The sequence below is a fragment of the Rhamphochromis longiceps genome, linkage group LG7 (genome assembly GCF_057381845.1).
Source record: "Rhamphochromis longiceps isolate RC_006_pf linkage group LG7, R_longiceps_female_GT1.1, whole genome shotgun sequence".
Classification (NCBI taxonomy): Eukaryota; Metazoa; Chordata; class Actinopteri; order Cichliformes; family Cichlidae; genus Rhamphochromis; species Rhamphochromis longiceps.
Genome location: NC_140563.1, coordinates 64463081 through 64481800, shown reverse-complemented (window position 1 = coordinate 64481800; position 18720 = coordinate 64463081). Strand labels below are relative to the sequence as shown.

The following is an 18720-nucleotide window of genomic DNA, read 5'->3' as shown; positions in this document are numbered from 1 at the left end:
CTATAAAGCAAAGTTTTAAGGCTAATCTTAAAAGTAGTGGGAGCTGGCTCTGCCTTGCATTTATAACTTTATCTCCAAACTGATCAACTGGACCTGTTCCTCTGATGCACTCACCTCTAGTCTTGTCCATCCTGGGAACTCACAATGAAAATCTTTTTCATCATCATCAATACCATGTTCAGCTCTTCCTTAATGTCTGTATCATCTCCAAGCAATACATCATAGCAGGTTTCACTACCTTGCAAACCTTTTTCAGTCTTGCTGCCATCCGTCTGTCACAAATCACACCTGACAGTCGTCTCCACCCACTCTGCCCAGCCTTCACTCTCTTCTTCACCTCTCTTGTGCACTGCCTGTTGCCTTCGATGGCTGACCCTAGGTATTTTAACTCATCTACTTTTACTACCAGTGACAGGCTTAGAAAAAAAATTAAAAGCACTCACTTGGAGAGTCAAAATTCAAAACTCAGAGGCGCCTTTGTGATTGTAAATACAGAGGATTTACCCACAAAATGTAAACTGTGACTAGGTTTTGGTAAGAAAAAGGTCAAATTAGGCTTTAAGAAAACTTTTTTAAATGCATGTCCAGTTCTGGAGAAAGAACTGCTCATCGTTACTGAAACTACCAGAATCATATGATAAAAGACAGTAGGGAGAAGGAAAGGTTTGTGATCTACAGCACATCATCACGTCATCTATCAAGCATGATGAAGACAGTGTTAATTCATGGCTGTCGGAGGAACTGGGTCACTGGGATCATGATGGAAGTAGCAGAATTCTTGAGTGTATAAAGCTGTTCTGTTTGTTCAGATTCAGGGGGATAAAGTAATATGACACATGGATAATAAAACAAAACATAGGGGCAAAAATAAGTGGTAAATCTTAAGATTGCTTAGATGAAAGCAGTAAAGAAATTAAATATGTGCTTATATTAAACTCATCAACAGGATTCTTCTTATTTCCTACTTATTTGCATTCAAATTTCAGCCTTGATTAAAACTGCAGGGAGTCTGGAAAGTAAAAAAAAAAGATAAATTCTCTTTAAAATGGTCTTCACTGTCACAGCAGCTTATTCCTTCAGTGTTTGCGTTCTGCAAGCTGAAAACCTCCATGAGTGAAAGTGTATTTGCATCATGCATCTTGCACAGTGATATCGTATTGATCTAATGTGGCACTAGGTATAAAGGTCAGCAATATTAACGCAGCGGGTAATGAGTGTACTAATGTCTGCAATCGACATGTTGGATGCAACCTATCCCTACGTGATGCTACAGTGATGTGTTATAGCCGTAGTGAAGGTAAACAACAGCAACAACCTGATTGAAACTGGCACAAAGTTGATCCTGAGCACATGGTGACCATGTTCACATTCACTGGCTTTGTTGAAGAAGCCAATTATAGTTGTTGCTAAGGAAACCATTCAGAACTGAAATCTCTGTATCTTGTGCCACTTAATGTCCTATAACCTGAATCGATGAAGGTAGCATCTCCAAGGTAAATCATTAGTTGTGTAGCATAATTAACCAGTGTGCACATTCTTTTTTTAATCTATATTTTTGGGGGGCATTTTTGCCTTTACTGGATAGTGACAGTGAAGACAGACAGAAGGGAAGACACAGCAAAGGGTCACAGGTCAGACATGGGGAATTCTGGGCAGGTGGTCACTTGCTCACCCACTAAGCTAAACCAGCACCCCACTGGGCACTTTGAATAACATAGGTACATATGGACTTTATGAAAGTGATTTTCCATTTGTCATGATACTGCTTTTATTCCTAAGTGATTACAGTACATAACTGTTTTTTGATTAGGTATCAAAATACTCATTTACAATAACAAGCCAGTTTACATCTTGTTAGTACTGGGTCGGACTCCCCTTTATCTTTAGAACTGAGACCTGGTGACTGTGGAGGCCATTTGAACTGACTGAGGTGGCTGTGGTTTAGATAAAAGCACTGTATGAATGCGTGTGTGATTGGGTGACTGAGACTTCTAGTAAAAGCTCTTTTAGCGCTCAAGTTGAGTAGAAAGCTGCTGCCTAAGTATCCGTCCATTTACCATTGCCATGTTCAAGAAATTTGTTTGGGATGATTTAAGCTTTGTAACATGGCATCCTGTCATGCTGGAAGCAATCATGCAAAGCAGGGATAGACATGTTCAGCAACAATACTCAGGTAGGTGTTTAAGCAATACTCAGTTGGTACTAAGGGGCCTAAAGCATTGCCAAGAAAACATTTCCTACACCACCATCACCATGTTTATGCCAAATGTTGACCTTACAATCCAAATGTGTAAGCAGAAAGTGAGACTTATCAGATCTTCTATTGTTTAATTTTTGTTGAGTCTGTTTGCTGTGCTTCACAGGAATGTCACCGGGTGTGATCATCTGCTGTTGTAGCCCATCTTCTTCATGGTTTAACATGATGTGAATTCAGAGAATTCTGCATACCTTATTTGTAATGAGTGTTTTGTTGAGTTACTGTTCCATTTTTTTCTTGAGAACTGCTGCTCACTGGATAGTTTCTCTTTTCCAGATCATTCTCTGTAAATTCTAGAGGTGGTTGTGCGGGAAAATCTAGTAGATCAGTTGCTTCTCAAATACTCAGACCAGCACCAACAACAATGTCGGCGTTCAAAATCACTTAAATCACCCAATGCTTGGTTTGAACACGTCTACATGTCTAAATGCACAGAGTTGCTGGTGATGAGGATGGTTAGATATTTGCATCCAGTAGCCAATAAGCGTGAAATAAAAGCTTTATTTATAAATATTTATAATAAAAGACTAATTATATGTATTACTTAGAAAATATGGGGTGTTGTGTGCAAATCACTTTCACAGTGTGAAAAAACTCATCTAAATGTTTTTCAAAACTTCAGGATGCTGTTTTCATCTGTGTGCTTAGAACCCGTTTCTGCTAAATTGATTTCAAATATTTCTACATAAATCATTCTGCAAGGCTGCTTTCCTCAGTGATTCTGTATAAAGTAAAAGTAGAAGTTGAAATAAGTTGCACAGTAAAATGCAAAGAAAAACATCAAGTACTAAACTCTAATGGCATCCATAAATTAGCTGATCTAACCCTGGTTTAAGCATTCTCTGCTGTACTGTTAAGAGAAGCTCTTAGCTCTGCTTAGCAGGAACGACAAATAATAAACACTGTTAAAGAAGAATGGGTTCACAACCACAGATGAAATGTAATATAAACATGGCTTTCGGCAGCTGTTAAAAATGTAGAACAGATTCTTGCTCATGTGATGGCATGCCACTGGTACACAACTACTGCAGACATTGTGAATGCTGAGTTTATCACTGCTATTGTTCAAGCATAATCAAGGCTGCAGGGCATTGTACTGAGCAAGGAGCCTCAAAATTTCAGACCTTTGTTTTTGTGCGAGTTTGATTCAAAATGACTTGCAGGAAGAAAAAAAAAGAAAAAAAGGAAGATCCAGAGCGCTCAGTCGTGTCTCTAAGTTTTCCTCTTTAAAGCATCTTATCTCAGCAGACATTCTTAGCCAAGCTTTTAGATGAGTTTGAAAAGGCTGCTTCACAAGAAAGAGGTATCAACAAACATTATCTCTCTGAAGCTACAGGGTGCTATTACCTAGCAGATAAGAGGCAAACTCTCTCCTTAGCTAATGGACGACAACATTTTATCCAGTTGTCTCAAACGTCCATCAATCACTACTGCAGTCTGGAAATAAATATTGCATATTTTATGTGGTCCATACAGATGGAAATACAGAACAGATGCCCTGTAAATAGAGGGATACACAGGGATATTACAATTTTTAATGGCTGGAAACAGCACTGATGAGGACTGTGAGACAAAGAAATAAACTTGTGGCCAATAACCCTAAAACAATGAGTGAGAGACATTAAAATGCATTGCAGTGCGGAACCACAGTTTGGATAATCATTCTCTGTGGGTTTGCCACAACCAGAGACCCTTTCAAGTTTGCTTTAAGAACTGAAGCATTTGCGTCATTGTTTATTTAATGCCCTAATTGTTAATTTAACAATTGTTAATTTAATTGTTAATTTAACGATAAAAATGTAAAACAATACCTAATTTGACAATTTCTGTTTGCACAATGGAACCCACCAAAATCCAGGTGTTTCACATTAAACCTCCTCATTGACATTCGGTCTGAATTCTAAGATGCGTAAACATGTAAATGTTGAATAAGCATGCTCCTGGTTATGGCTGTTTGGACCCTGTACAACCTTCTGTGCTTTGGTTTCTGGGTCATATTCAGAGCCCCTCACTCATGCAGAAGTCCGGTCAGTTTGTCAGATATTTTCCCAGCACAATTTGAGCCCCTTAGTACGAACTGAGCATGACTTCAGTGCCACAGCCTGCCTGTTTATTCAGCTAACCATGTAAATTCCTTCATGACTACAGTGTACCATGTCACAAAGCTCAACTAGCCAGTTTCACCAGGGAACTTGGTACTAACTAGGTGTGCCTAATGAAGTGACCAGTTAGCATAGATGTGTACAAGTCATGTAATGTGATATAAGATACGATAATACACTTGTGCTTATACTTATGTATACAGTTGTTTGCCTGTATACATTTTCTGCAGCTTCCGTTGGCTCTCAGTGGCACTCCCGCTACTTTATGTAAGCTGTATTTTCTTAAAGCATCTTTTATTTACTACAGCTTCAAAGGCAGCTGGGCTTTATTTGAAGCAAGCTTTTGTTATTATTAGTATGTGATTAGTGTATGCAGTGTATGTATCCTCCACTAGACAAACTCTCGTTTTTCAGCATTATGCTGTTAACACTAATTCAACAGTTCGGTGTCCATTTCAAATTAAAAGCCCTCTTATGTTTCTGTGCATTCAACAGACCAGGCAGTGTCTGGCCACAACACATTCCTGCACATGTTTTCCTGACTGTAGGTTATTTGCAATTATTTATACATTGGTTTGTTCACCTGCAAAATATCCATCCATTGCGCACCTATAATTATGTGTGTTGCACTGAAAGTGTCAGTTGTTAGATTTGTGCATTTGGATTTTTTAAAAAAAGAATGAGTGACATCTTTCCACATTTTCTTCTATCTATTCAGTTTTTAAAACATCCTAATAAGAGGAAAGATTATATGACTGTTGAAAAAGAATTATAATTAATAATAATTATTTATTAGAATTAGGTAATAATTTAAATGGGTCATCTCTCCCTGATCATTTTTTCCCTTTCAAGATTGTTTAGAATATTTTGATGTGGCCTTTTAGCACCTTATCAACATGGTAATGTATCTCTGTCTAATTGCTGGGATTTTTGGATAGTTCATTAAACATATTTTTTTCTTAAACTTTAGCCTACTATGAGAAAATGTTATATTTTCTTCTTTAACTTTGCATTCTTAATAAACACAGTCTGTCCTCCGTAGGGAGCTTGGTTTATCTGTGCCAGCATTTTTCACAGGCAAAGCTGCGTTCACCGTTCGCTGAGCATCTCCGCCTCCTTTTTCTCTTCCATCTCTAGATGTATCGGTGAGCCTGTTGTCTCTGCTGGTGACCACCTGTGGTCTGGCTCTCTTCAGCGTCTCCCTCTTTGTCTCATGGAAGCTGTGCTGGGTGCCACTAAGTGGTCGTTTCCTCCCAGATGTCCTCAAGGGGGCACACTTCTTGGGAGGAGACCAACAACCTGTCCTCACAGAGGTAAGGAGGAAGAGCAGGGTTAATTACTTGTATGAGCAACATTTAGTTTTAATGGGAATATCATGTAAACAGAAAGGAGCAGTAAAAATCATTTTTTTAAAGAATACTTTTCTTTGAATTTGCCAGTATTGAATTTCACAGTACAGATGCAGATAGGAAACCAGGGGTCACAAGAGGATATCACATGCAACCAACGTCATATTCGGCCAAAATCCAACCCGGTTGTTACAGTGATATGGTCTGCATCTTCGACAACCAGATACTCCAAAAATCTCCAGGGAAAATTGTATTTCACTTTGTCTTATTGCCGCTTTTTTGTATGTAATCAGTCTACTTGCACTGCAAGATTACTCCTAAAATAATACGGCCTTTATAGAATATAATTTATATAAAACTCTTATACAACACAGTTTAATACTTGATATTGTACTTATGTTGTCAAACTGTAATGATGTTGTTAGATAGCCACTGCCAAATTAGAATTAAAATCCATTTTAAAGGTCATACTACAACCTCATACTGCAATATTTAGAGCTGCTCAGCTAATTGGTACACGATGATAACCTGAACTGAAATGCTGCTGATTGCAAGCAGGTGTCATCTATACCATCAGTGTCGCTTCTGCAGCTCTGCTACTGCCAGCCATGTCTTTCTACATTGAGTTTACCTTTGACAATTATAGTCACAGTTGTGCCAGTGTAACAAACGGGGACACTAAAGCGGTCACGCCAGAATGTCGTGCTAAAAAGAAAGATTCTTTAAAATACAAGGGGGAGCAAGCGAGTCAGATACCAAGGGCACAGAGATGAAGCAGGTCTGATCAGAAACAGTTTATTACTAGTCCAGAAAATACCAATAAAAACCACCCTTAAAAACACACACGATAGAAATATTATTGACAGATAAAGCCCCCCCAGCTAAAACCCAATGCTAAAGCTAGTAAAAATGCAATTCTCTACATTTACTAAAATCCCCTGATGTAATGTCCCACAACCCTGGATGCATTATGGGTCCACCAGCAGGCCAGAGATTCCCTTGCATGAGTTGGGTCCATGCCAGCCCTGTCTTAGGCCGACGAGGAGGAGCCTCCTATCCCCTCTCTTGTCCACTCACTGGGCCCACCACATCCCAGCCCAGCTTCCATTTCACACCAGAATCCTCCACGCGATGCCACCATGGATCCCCTCGCGTCAGCACCCTGCAAATACACAAATAGGGGCCAGAAAACTCGTCCCGGAAGAGACCCTGGCTTATAGCCATGGCAACCCTTTCCCAGCACAGCTGCACCCAGCATATGACAGTGGGGAAAGCGTTACTCACATATGCCCATGTGCAGTCAGTCCACAGTGGATAAAAACCATGTCACATAAAACACTAAAAGCAATAGAAACAGAATAAAACCATGCAAATAAAACGACACTCATAAATAAACACTAAAAATCAGAATAAAACCCATATACAAGATATACACAAATTTCCACTGTGTGACACCAGCTCACATGTGGCATGGAATGGAAATACCCAGGTTCTGGGATCAGTGCAACTGCTGTACTTTTTGCACATTGGCAATAGACAGATAAGCTGGAAAAGTTGAAAACCCTTTATAAACCCATCCAACTTTCTCTATAACTATATAACTAACTATACTATGTTGGAATTTTTGCGTGAGAATGCAGATACCCAAGGTAATGTATAAAACGGTTCAGGGCTACAGCTATCTTCTTATATATTCTAGATATTAAAAATGTAATGAAAAGCATAAATTATGTAATGCTATTGCCATGATATAGATATGACTATGAAAAGTGGTTTGTGGTCTACTTTTGCTGACAAATGTGTCACATCCAATCTCTACAAAACAAACAACTCACATGAGACTAACCTGTTAACATTGGTGCTAACGAAGAAGCACACGTGTCATGCACAGGTACAAGAAGCAGTGTCTCTGAGAGTCTGCTCTTTTGAATGTTTTGTTGGGCTTGTTGAAGCTGTTGGGACTGGGCAGTGTAACCTTATCATTCTTCTTGGTCTGTAGAGTTTTTTCACTTAAAATAATTCCAGCTCTACTCAACTTTTACATGACTAAATATCTAATCACCCAGAGTGATCCAAAATGTCCTGTTCTCTATTAATGGCCTTAAAGAGAGAACTTAGTAACATAGTTTTGCATCTGTTTCAAGCAGTTGTGCTATTTGAACTATGTATAATTATACACACAAACAGAAAGCCCTTTTTATAATGTGTATTTTCTATTTGACTGGGGTTTTCTACTTGGCATTGTACTGGTGCGAGTACACTGCCACCACTACTTTCAAATTGTGTACAAATTTCATCCTGAGTGTTTGTCGTCTGAGCTATGTTAGCGCAAAGGGAAGCTAAAACAATTGTTTGCTTAATCAATCAAAGCTACAGTCAAAAGATTTGCTTCTTTTTTGGTGGTTGTCTGCCAACTTTATATCGATGATAAGATCCCAGAAACTTAGGAAAGACTTACTGGACTGTCCTTGACCTATTTTTCATTTCATCTAGTTCTAATGCTAAGCTAACAACCTTGCAGATATCAATCTCTTTATTTGATTGTTGCCATGCACTTATTTTTTTTACTTATTTTCCAAGAAGGGCAGTCTTTAGAGCTTCATATTATAACATTTTAACCGTGATTAGTGGCAGTCGCGCTACAGGAATAAGTCTACAACAGAAACACATCATGTTTCAAAAAAGTACATGTCTTTTAAATTTTTTTTAATCTTAAAATAAGAAAAAGGATAATAACTCAAGTATTTAAAGAGGTGGAAGCATTTCAGGTTTAAGGCACTTCTGTTTAAAAATACAGCCAAGAAATTAATTTAACAGTCCAACTAAGCATTCCCACATTATATTTTTTTAATAGCATGCAGTAATGCAGACACTGATGTGTGCTGTGCAGGTGGACGGGGAGGAAAGGGAATACAGTGAAGATGGCTGTGTGAAGGAGCCTTCGGGGCCCCCTTCGGGTGTGCCTGTCCCGGAGTCGGCCTTGAAGATAAGCCACACATCACCTGACATCCCACTGGAGACGCAAACTAAGGTGGAGAAAAACCATGCTCACACTCTGGCCAGGGACAGGGTTCAGAGACAGATTACTGAACCTACCTCTTCTGTACGGTAAGTAGTTCTTAAAACTGTTGTCCAGTATTTAGTGTCGCTGACAGGTTAAATACAGATGACAGACAGAGTTCAGAGATTCTTAATTAGGAAAGTGACAGTATACATCAGGGATGTGTGCTACAAAGCAAGTTCGGGATATCCAGTATATCTTTTTCTTAACTTTCTTAACTTTTTCACTTACCCTGTTGGTTCTTTCATACCAAATGTTAACTTCCAACGTGACATCATTCATTCAACTAATGCCAGGTGAAGCTTCACATCAGCTGTGATTACACTACGACATCCTTAGCATAGAAATAAAGGTGTTTTTAATATTTATTGATGCGTATCTGGGAACAACAGACTGTATATAGTTTGTCAGAACTACAGGACCTATTACTGTCAGTGAAACTATATCTTTGGAATCTTTAAGGAACGGTGACAATATTTAGTTTTTTATATTTTGCTCTCATTTCTCAAAAATAACTCCCTCCAGAACATTTTACATGTGCAGTATAAGTTATCAAGGAAAATTTGTACCAATCTTGTAACACTGAAAACGCAGGGTTAGACCTTAAGTTAGCCTGTTAAACCCAAAATCCTACTTTGTAGTACAGGCCTCAGCTGCTAGAGAACACAGTAGATGCAAAGATTTAAGAATATATTTGCTGAATAATTTGAATTGCCTTATATACCTTCCAATTACACCACTTTGTTACAGGCACAACTCCTTCCGTCGTCAAATGAACTTATCCAATCCCGACTTCAACCCTGCTCAGTTCCAGCGCCAGGAGTCTTTGTCTGGTTTGGGTCGGATCAAACCAGAACTTTACAAGCAGCGCTCAATAGATGCAGAAGATGGCCATAGAACCTCTAACTGTGGGCGCCTTCACTTTATCCTTAAGTTTGACTTTGACCTGGAGCAGCTGATCGTGAAGATCCACAAGGCCCAGGACCTTCCTGCCAAGGATTTCTCAGGGACCTCTGATCCTTACGTCAAAATCTACCTGCTGCCCGACCGCAAAACCAAGCACCAGACCAAGGTGCACCGGAAGACACTCAACCCGGTTTTTGATGAAGTGTTCCTCTTTCCTGTGGCGTACGCAGATCTGTCGAATCGTAAGCTACACTTCAGTATTTACGACTTTGACAGGTTCTCTCGCCATGATTTGATTGGCCAAGTGGTGGTGGACAACTTCTTGGATCTTTCCGACTTTCCCCGGGAGACAAAACTGTGCCGGAACATACAATATGTAACCTCGGTGAGAACTAGCTTCTTTACATTCTTTGACTGTCCATTTTACTCTCTCTTCGTCATATTAAGGCCACATTTATTACATTTACTAAACGTTTTATTATTTATTGTCAGTACCATGAGACTTGATGGCGAGACCGACACTATCTGTAGCTCCCAAAATCCCTTGTCTTTTTTTCAGTCTGTAACAAATCTGCTCAAACAATCAAAAAGAGCAAGAACTCCTGTAAAACCCTGTTATAACAGCAGAGGGAAGGAGATAAGTCAGCGGACTTGTATCTCATTTCCCCTCCAAGTGGAACTCATCTGTGGTTTCAAGAGGCAAAGACATAAAAATATACTTAGACACAGTTAATGTTTAATGAAACCAGTAGGGAACACTTGGGGGTAGTGACCCAGATCTACACATAAGATTAGGGTCGGTTTGACAGAGATACAGTGACACTGTCTATATTACATTATTCACTGGAATAAATCTACAGCATTGGTACACAGAGTAACTCAGTTAGGAAGTTAGATCCTCCTATCAGGGAATTTGTTATATCTTCCCTCCTTGTTGAACAAGAGTTACAGTATGGGATAGACATTTTTGTTGTTGTTTATGGGCAAATAGTGTCAGATCACACTGATTATGAGCAAATGTAATCTGTTTATGGAATCGTAATGGGCGGACTAGGATTAAAAGACCGTTCTGCATATTTAGTCATTTGTAAGTGAAGCATTGCTTCATTGTGTACGGAAGTTTAGAAGTTAAGCCTTACACTAATCATTGAACAGAAATCATAGCATTTATTCCTCAAAACATACTCAAAACAAACTAGTGTATAATCTGATTTTTAGGCTGGTGAGATATGCAAATAGATTTAGCAGAGTAAAAACTCCAAATGAGAAATTCCGTGTTTTATTTAAAGCTGGTATCAGACTTTATCTTCATATTAGTCTTAGTCACGCTGCTGTAATTAGGCCATTTGAACAAAGAGATGCTGAAGTCAGGTAGACAAGTGAGTCAAGGACAAGGGTGGAATAATTAATTTCGTTTTGAGCCTGTAAACAATTTACAGAATAAAAAATAGGCCAAGGCTCTTGATTATGGATGCAGTCGATGTTTTCTGTGCTTTGTCTTTGTACTGCAAAAGTAATGACATATCCATTAGTCGTACAGAAATAGTTTGTGTTTAGCACAATAAAACACGCAACCAACATGGCGGTGATGCTATACACCTGCAAAACATAATCAGTTGTCATTGTAAGCTTGCTTGCATGATGATGTTTGCATTTAGCTCAGTTAGCAATGCCTCACTGTTACCATACGAGTGTAGAGGTTGTTGTGCGCCAAGTTGAATAGATGCACTCAGGCAGGTAAACGATGGCTGTAGCTTCTGGGTGTGAAAAGTGATGCTTGTGCAGAAATGCTTTAAACCCCTCTTATTAACTATTCGTAAACTGTTTACTGTAACATTTCTGTAATGAAGTGCCTTGATATTAGTTGTCGAGGTACCTTGCTGATGCATTTGTAGTCAAACCATTTACTTTTTCCCTTACCTCTTGCCGCAGCCCTTTGCTCTGAAACCAAAGACATGATAGTGTGAGTTACATTTTTCAGTTTAGTAGATTTTGCCCTGATTGCAATTCCAGAACCAAAGTGTCCACCAAACAGAACATGTCCTTTTGTCCTATTATGCAACTCCTGTATCAATTGAGCATTCAGTGCAATTGTGATTTTTCTTTGTTGTTTCTGTTCCCTTGTCTAATAACTGTTGCAAGCAGCATTTTACATGCAAATGATTAATTAAGAGTGTTTACATAGCTGAAGATGGTATTAGACTTGTGTTCCTGCTTTTATCTGTGATTCTGTTTATAAAAGAGGCCCATACGTTTGCACGTCTTTAGAAAAGCATCTGACAAATACAGTGCATATGAACATGTGTGCCAAAGTGTCAGGATTGTGACCACCACTCAGCCTAATTTTGAGGCTTTGAAACTTACAAGGCCAACGCAGCTGCTCCTCATCAACTAATTAAGTTCAAAGAGAGAAAATGATCGTTAGCTGGGCCAGCGTTAAACCAGTTCTGACCTGTTTGTGCCTCGTTAACTACAGTGATGTGAAGACGCAGTGGGACAACACTCCCACCTCATAAACACACACATACTAATCTCGTTGGTTCACAAATATTGTTTCCACACTGCGCAGACTCAACAGCATTGCCAACTAAATAAGGTCAGTCTAATTGGGTCAGGCCCTCCTCTGAGACTTTCAATATGTGATGTATAGCTGTCCTGTCTTGTATGTCCAAGTCATAAGGCGTCCACTTTCTAGATATAATGCCTTTTTAACCATCCACCTTAACACCATAGATAAAAATGGACACTGACAGACATCTCCAACTCTGCATAGTTTACCTTTACCTTTATTTTCGTTTTAAGCAAGAGGATATACAGTATAGTTCAAGATGTCAAACTCAATCATACGTGAACTTTAGTTATAATGAAACAGTGCCATTAATACAGGTTCTATTTGACTGAATCACCTGTACTTCAAGCTGCAAGGCTGAATTAGAAGTCACTTTCTATTTTTTGAATTGGTGAATGGGTTTTTTGAACAAGAACACCAACTTTGGCAGATGGATAGTTTGGATTGGTGAAGCTGTATGTGGTCGTTATTAGGTTGAGTTTGGTTATCACTGAAGTATATTTTTAACCTGTGTCACATCAAGTCAAGAATAGACCAGAAAGAGCCCTGGTACTATGAAAAAGATCACACTCAACACACGTAAAACAACGGACATGTCAGCCTCTAGAAAATGAATGAAATCAACTGGTAAATGGATACATTTAAACACAAAGGCCTCCATCACATAGTTTATATTGTGTCCACTGACTCAACTCTCTGAGAGCCACTGTCACACAGTGGGTAAACAGAGAGGGTAAAACTATCTCACTCTTGCTTATCACTAGGAAATCATAGTTATACACTATTCTATCAATTTACAGTGGAAACCGCATTTTCTATTTTTTTAATGTGACAAGAACAGGAAGAGAGCGAGATCATGCTGAGTTGCATGCTGAACATTTTGTAAATGTTTTCAAAGTATTTTCTCCATATATCTTAATATGACCCAATCTGACTTTTAGCTGGTTAAATTTCACAGGATTAAAAAGGATTTTTGTAAAGTTGCTCGGCAGGTCTTTTATTTTTATTTTGCTGCATTCATGTCAATTTTGTAAAAAATTAAAAAATATGACGTTGACGGCTTGTACAGCAAGTAACGTTAATCCAAACTGTAACTTGAGTCTCTCTTAGCCTTCAGATTAGGCGTCCATAAACGAGGTTACACGTGTAACTGTGCTTCTCTGTTTCCAGAAAGCCCAGAAATCTGTTAAAACAATCCCATGTTTTTATATGCATGCACAAAATACATAGATAATGATTGTTCTCTCTTATTTTTACAGAGAATCAGTTTGATTACTCAGATTTGTGTCTGCACAGCCATGTGAGCGTCTCAGGATTTTAGGTCTATGAGGGAGGTCTAAAGAAAAATATAAAGTTTCTATTACCTCTTTCACTATCCCCAGCAGAACTAGGTTACCTCCCTTGAGGTTACAGATTGGGACCCCGTGTTGGTCTTCTCACAGTGTCTGTGCATTAATCATGGCTCTTGGCAGTGAATGAACCCCTAGCCATTGCAGGCCATATGCACTGGACTCTAATGCATACATGTTTCTGAGTTGCATGCTTATAGACATCAGAGCCATGATGTCTATAAGTTATGGTTATGTATATAAGGTTAGGCATAAAAGCAAATTCTCAAGATCTTGAACCTGTTACTCTAGCATGTTGATTTTTAATTAAAATTAACATATTTCTAGAGTTTTTATAGCCCCAAGCAAGTAATAGAAAGATGTTTTGTGAATTTGTGTCAGAGTTATAACACTTGTTATGTTGTTGTTGTTGCTGTTAATGTGATTAATTACTGGAGCAGCTTTTGAAATCCTACTCTGGAATGCTTTGCTGGCACAGGAAGGAATGCAGCTTCACTTTGTCCTCTATTTTTCAGTAGCACTGCAAAGGACTTCAGTCATATAAAAAAAAAGATATTATACATACGGGGATTTTAGCGATGATGAATTAGGAAAAGGTTAAAATGGCCAGATTATATATCAAGACGCATACTTTTCGTTTTCATCAGTGGATTACCAAATGGGTGAAAAGGAAGTTCTGCATAACATTGTCCTAAAACTAAAAGCTTACTGACTGAACTGCTTCAGTTATTTTGGGAGTTTTGTCTTTACTCATCTCTTTTCACTTTCTATGTGTTTACAGACCACTCTGCATTTAATCACAAGTTATTATTTATCTCTGGCTCCCACCCTCACCTTGAACTCAGATGGCCCCGCCCCTCCCTGAGCCTAGTTCTGCCGTAGGTTTCTTCCTGTTAAAAGGAAGTTTTTTCTTCCCACTGTTGCCACATGCTCTTATGATTGTTGGTTTTCTCTATATTATTGTTGGGTCTTTACCTTACATTATTTTTATAGAGCGCTTTTCTACTCTCTCAAAGTACTCAAAGCGCTCTATACAACATGCCACATTCACTTTCTTCTAAACTTTGAGTGCTTCCTAACCAGGGATTGAACTGGTCAGTAGGTGACCTGCTCTACCTCCTGAGCTACAGCCACCCCACTATTACCTTTACATTTAAATGTAATAAGATTTTGAAAATTCATGTTGTCCAGCTAAACTATACTAATGGAAACATAAACTGGAACAAAGAGCTAAGACTCGAGTTCCGAAAGAAGAAGAAAATCTGATATAAACAATAAATAACTAAGAACAAAACCAAAAAGTAAAAAAAAATTTAAAGCCCAAGAAAACTCAAAATTCTGGGTTGGGGACTCAAAACCTTGACAAGCCCTTTCTATATGTTATCTGCATTTTCTCCCTTGAGCTATGCAGCTTCCTTGAATTATTTGCTTTCCAGCAGATGACTTTTTGCCAGATAGACGTCTCTGTCCTCTTTCTTCTTAGCGAAAGATTTTTGGGGACAGCAAGGACAATAAAGAGCTCAGAGCCACTGTAACCTGCAGCGTCTGCAGGGCCAGTCAATACTATTGACTGCAATCTGCTTGGCCTGTAATTAGGACAATGATGAATGGGGTCAGCATGTACATTCAAAGTGTGAGTGTGTGTGTGTGTTGTTAATTTCCCACGTGTGGGACTAATAAAGGTTATCTTATCTTATCTTATCTTAATTCAGTAAAGGAGCTTTCCATTTCCCGACAAGGTCCTTTATCCATAATAATGGCATTTTTCCTGATTCATTATAAGATTTCTACGTTTCTTAAGTCTTGCTGTAAAGGTATATGCTTTATACGTACATGTACAATGTATTTATATTGAGACAATAAGAGTATGAAATGCCCCCCAAACTGTTCAGTAGCTTGTTATACAAAGCAAACAACTACTGGTAAATTCTACTTCATGTTCATGCATGCACTCAAAACGTGTACTTGCTAAAAACGCTGAGAGTGTATGTGATTGACCTGAAAGGTATGTATCTATCCTCACCTGGTTTAATGTTCAAACCCTTTCCATGCAGGTGAAATCTAGGCTTGCTTGTCCTGTTCAGACACCAATGAAGGTCATAGGAAACAAATAATATCCTATTCAGTGTGTATGTATATATATATATATATATATATATATATATATATATATATATATATATATATATATATATATATATATATATATATATATATATAATAGCAGTCTTTCCTCAGAGGAGCAGATAGGATATTGGCATTCCAAGTCCTCTATTCTCAGCAGATGTTTTTACCCTCTAAAATATCCTGTTAACCCTTTAAAACCGATCGGAGCGGGCACGCTCCGTTTTGTGCAACTACTTTAAAATCCCGGTAGCTCTACAACCATGTGAGCTAGCGCAATAATTTTTTTTGCATATGAAACTGGAGGAGTTGTACTTACATCTTATGCCATCAGCTTGTCCTCGGTCACAGTTTCCTTCCACATAAAGCTCTGCAAAAACTGCATAAAAAGCGCTTGCAGCAACAAAAACATAATATTCCAGAAACACGCCTTGCCGATCCGATCAGCTGTTCATAACACTTCCTACGTTGGAATAGACGTCAGCGCGAACTATCGCATGTCCGCCATGACCTGCCCGAAACCGGAAGTGACGCAATTTTTGCGGAAATGTAGTTTTTATTACCGTCAGGGCCTCATGAGCCTATACTGGTGTTTTTAAAAGTTATGTTTGACTTTATGACTTTCTGTGTTGATTCTGGGATGCTTAGGACTCATATTGCACTGCTGGAAATATTTTATTTTGATATATATGCTGTTTTTGCATATTTGCATTATAATATTTATTTTCGTTTTTCCTGCAGTGTATAAAAATTGGTGTTTTTCAAAAATAAAACTATGAAGACACTCAAAATAAATTTCCTGTGGTAGGAAACTATTTTGTGCAACTTTTCTGTATTTACAGTTTTGAGGGATAAGCCTCTTAAATTTCTCTAACTAGAAATATATGTTTAAAAAAAACAAAATTATTTTCAATTTTTTTGTAGTTTATTGCACTTTTTTGCAATTTATGTAATTACTATGCACTTAATGCATACATATTATTAAAATTTAGGCTGTAATGGTTGTAATGATGTATAGCAACTTGAAATGCTCCCAAAAATGGCTCCACAGCATGTAAAAATATAATATAAGCTCTGGCGGGCTTGGTTCTATGGTAGGTCTTAAAGGGTTAAAGAGGGTAAAAAGCTAAATCGCCAAAGCTGTAACGTAGTGGCTATAAAAGGTAATATGGACTTTCTAGTACTAACATCTCAGAGGTAATTGGACAATTAACTCACAAGTCATTAGGCTGAAGAAGCAAAGAGAGAGCAAAAAAAGTTAGGAATGGGCAAATCAGTCTGTTAATCTTAGATTGACTAGAGTAAGCATGCATTTTATGCACAGTGTGCCAGAGGAAGAAATGTTCAGATCTATGGATGCATCTCTGCTGGAACCCATGTGACAGAGCAACTTTTCCTTTATAAGTTGCAATGGATTTAGTTTGCTTCTTTACAGATTAAAGTCTTACACTAGTCTTACTCGACTGGACGTTATGAAGGATCCTTTTGCCTAACCTGATTCTGCCAGGGTGTATTTATTTATGCAGCTGAAGTTCAGCCTAGTCAGTGATTTATTTATTTCCACCATGTTCATCCAGGCAGATATATTGTACTTCTGACTGGCTCTCATGTAACAGGATTTCCAGTGTTTAAGGGAGTCAAATGCTCTGATGCTTACTTTTTGGTCCTTGTAGTTTTCATTTCTTTTACTATTCAAACTGAAAAGATGAAAAAGAAAAGAAAAATCTTGAAAATTTGATTGTAATCATAAATAACACTGCAGTGCATATAGTACACAGAGAATTTGTCACAATCAGATTGTGGCAGTTTACAGATATTTATTCCAGAAACAAGAAACATCTAACATCTAATGAAAGGTTGGAATAACAGACTCGGGTACTCCTCTGCAGGAACAGGAACGGGCAACAGGTGTGATCACTGAAGCGAAGGTAACCCAGCCCACATCTCTAAAAGGAAAACAATTTCTTGGCTCAAAGGGACCATGAGTTTTGGGCAGGAAACAAAGGGGGTTGTTACCCTAAAGAGGTCTTGATAGGAGAGCTTCCAGTAACTGCAGAGGTGGAAGTGTTAAAAGCATATTTAATCCAAGTTAGATAGTTAATACAGGAGGTAGGATTTGAAGAAACAAGACAACGTAATCCAACTTCTAACTCCTGATTTGGTCTCTTAGTTTGGCTGCTTGATTGGAGATGGAACCCTGAAGACAAGCTAATAACACTAGGTCTAAATGCCCCACAACAAGTCTTCCCTACTTAGGAGATTAATTGAAGGCCTCTATCTGATACTGTATCAACAGAAATGGGAGAACACGTGCTGGACAAGTAGTTGAGCAGTCTCTGTGGTCAAACGGGGCTTGGGTAATGCTATAAAAGGAGCAGCTTTAGAAAATCTATTGATAAGGGTGAGCATTATATAGTTGCCTTCAGAGGAGGGCAGACCAGTAAAAAGATCCAGAGCTATGTGTGACAGAGAGTGACTAGGAACTGGCAGGGATAGCAATTGACCAGAGAAAAGTGGTTAATAGCTTTGTGGTATTCCAAGTTTCTGAATAAATTGACTGTCTAACAAGCTTTGTTTAGCTCCAGAGTCAATTACAGCTTGGAAAGTCACAGAATCCTGAATAAAACAGAAGGATGCTGGCAACAACATTTTAGAAACAGTTTTAAATTGGGTGCTTTCCACCAACATCCCCACTTCTCCTGGGAGGCATTTTCTTTTGGCCTCCTGGGGCTAATGAAATGGCCGGGTTGGCCACAGTAGATGCAGACTTCAGCCTTGATCCTTTTCTGCAATTCTTGCAAAGTTAGTTTAAGCACAGCTGAGCTGCACTGACTCCTCAGAATGATCCTGTCCACTGACACCGGAAGTGGAAGTTAGAGAGGATCAGGTGGTAGGAACCGCGGATAACTGGAATTTAAGGTTTCTCTCCAGAACCTGCTTCTGCTGGTGATAGTTAACTTTTATGGTTAATGAGATTAAATGATCCAAACTGGCAGGGTCACC

General features: G+C 38.6%; 1 protein-coding gene across 3 annotated transcripts in view; it reads left to right on the top strand.

Moving 5' to 3' along the window:
* The window catches only part of syt9b (synaptotagmin IXb), a 63803-nt gene that overhangs the window by 24920 nt on the left and 20163 nt on the right, over positions 1 to 18720 (top strand). For all 3 annotated transcript variants that reach the window (XM_085414813.1, XM_085414811.1, XM_085414810.1), the window contains 3 exons: positions 5497 to 5672; positions 8599 to 8816; positions 9520 to 10060. In XM_085414813.1, coding sequence (XP_085270939.1) covers positions 5497 to 5672; positions 8599 to 8816; positions 9520 to 10060 — 935 coding nt within the window. The remainder of the gene's footprint in view (positions 1 to 5496; positions 5673 to 8598; positions 8817 to 9519; positions 10061 to 18720) is intronic.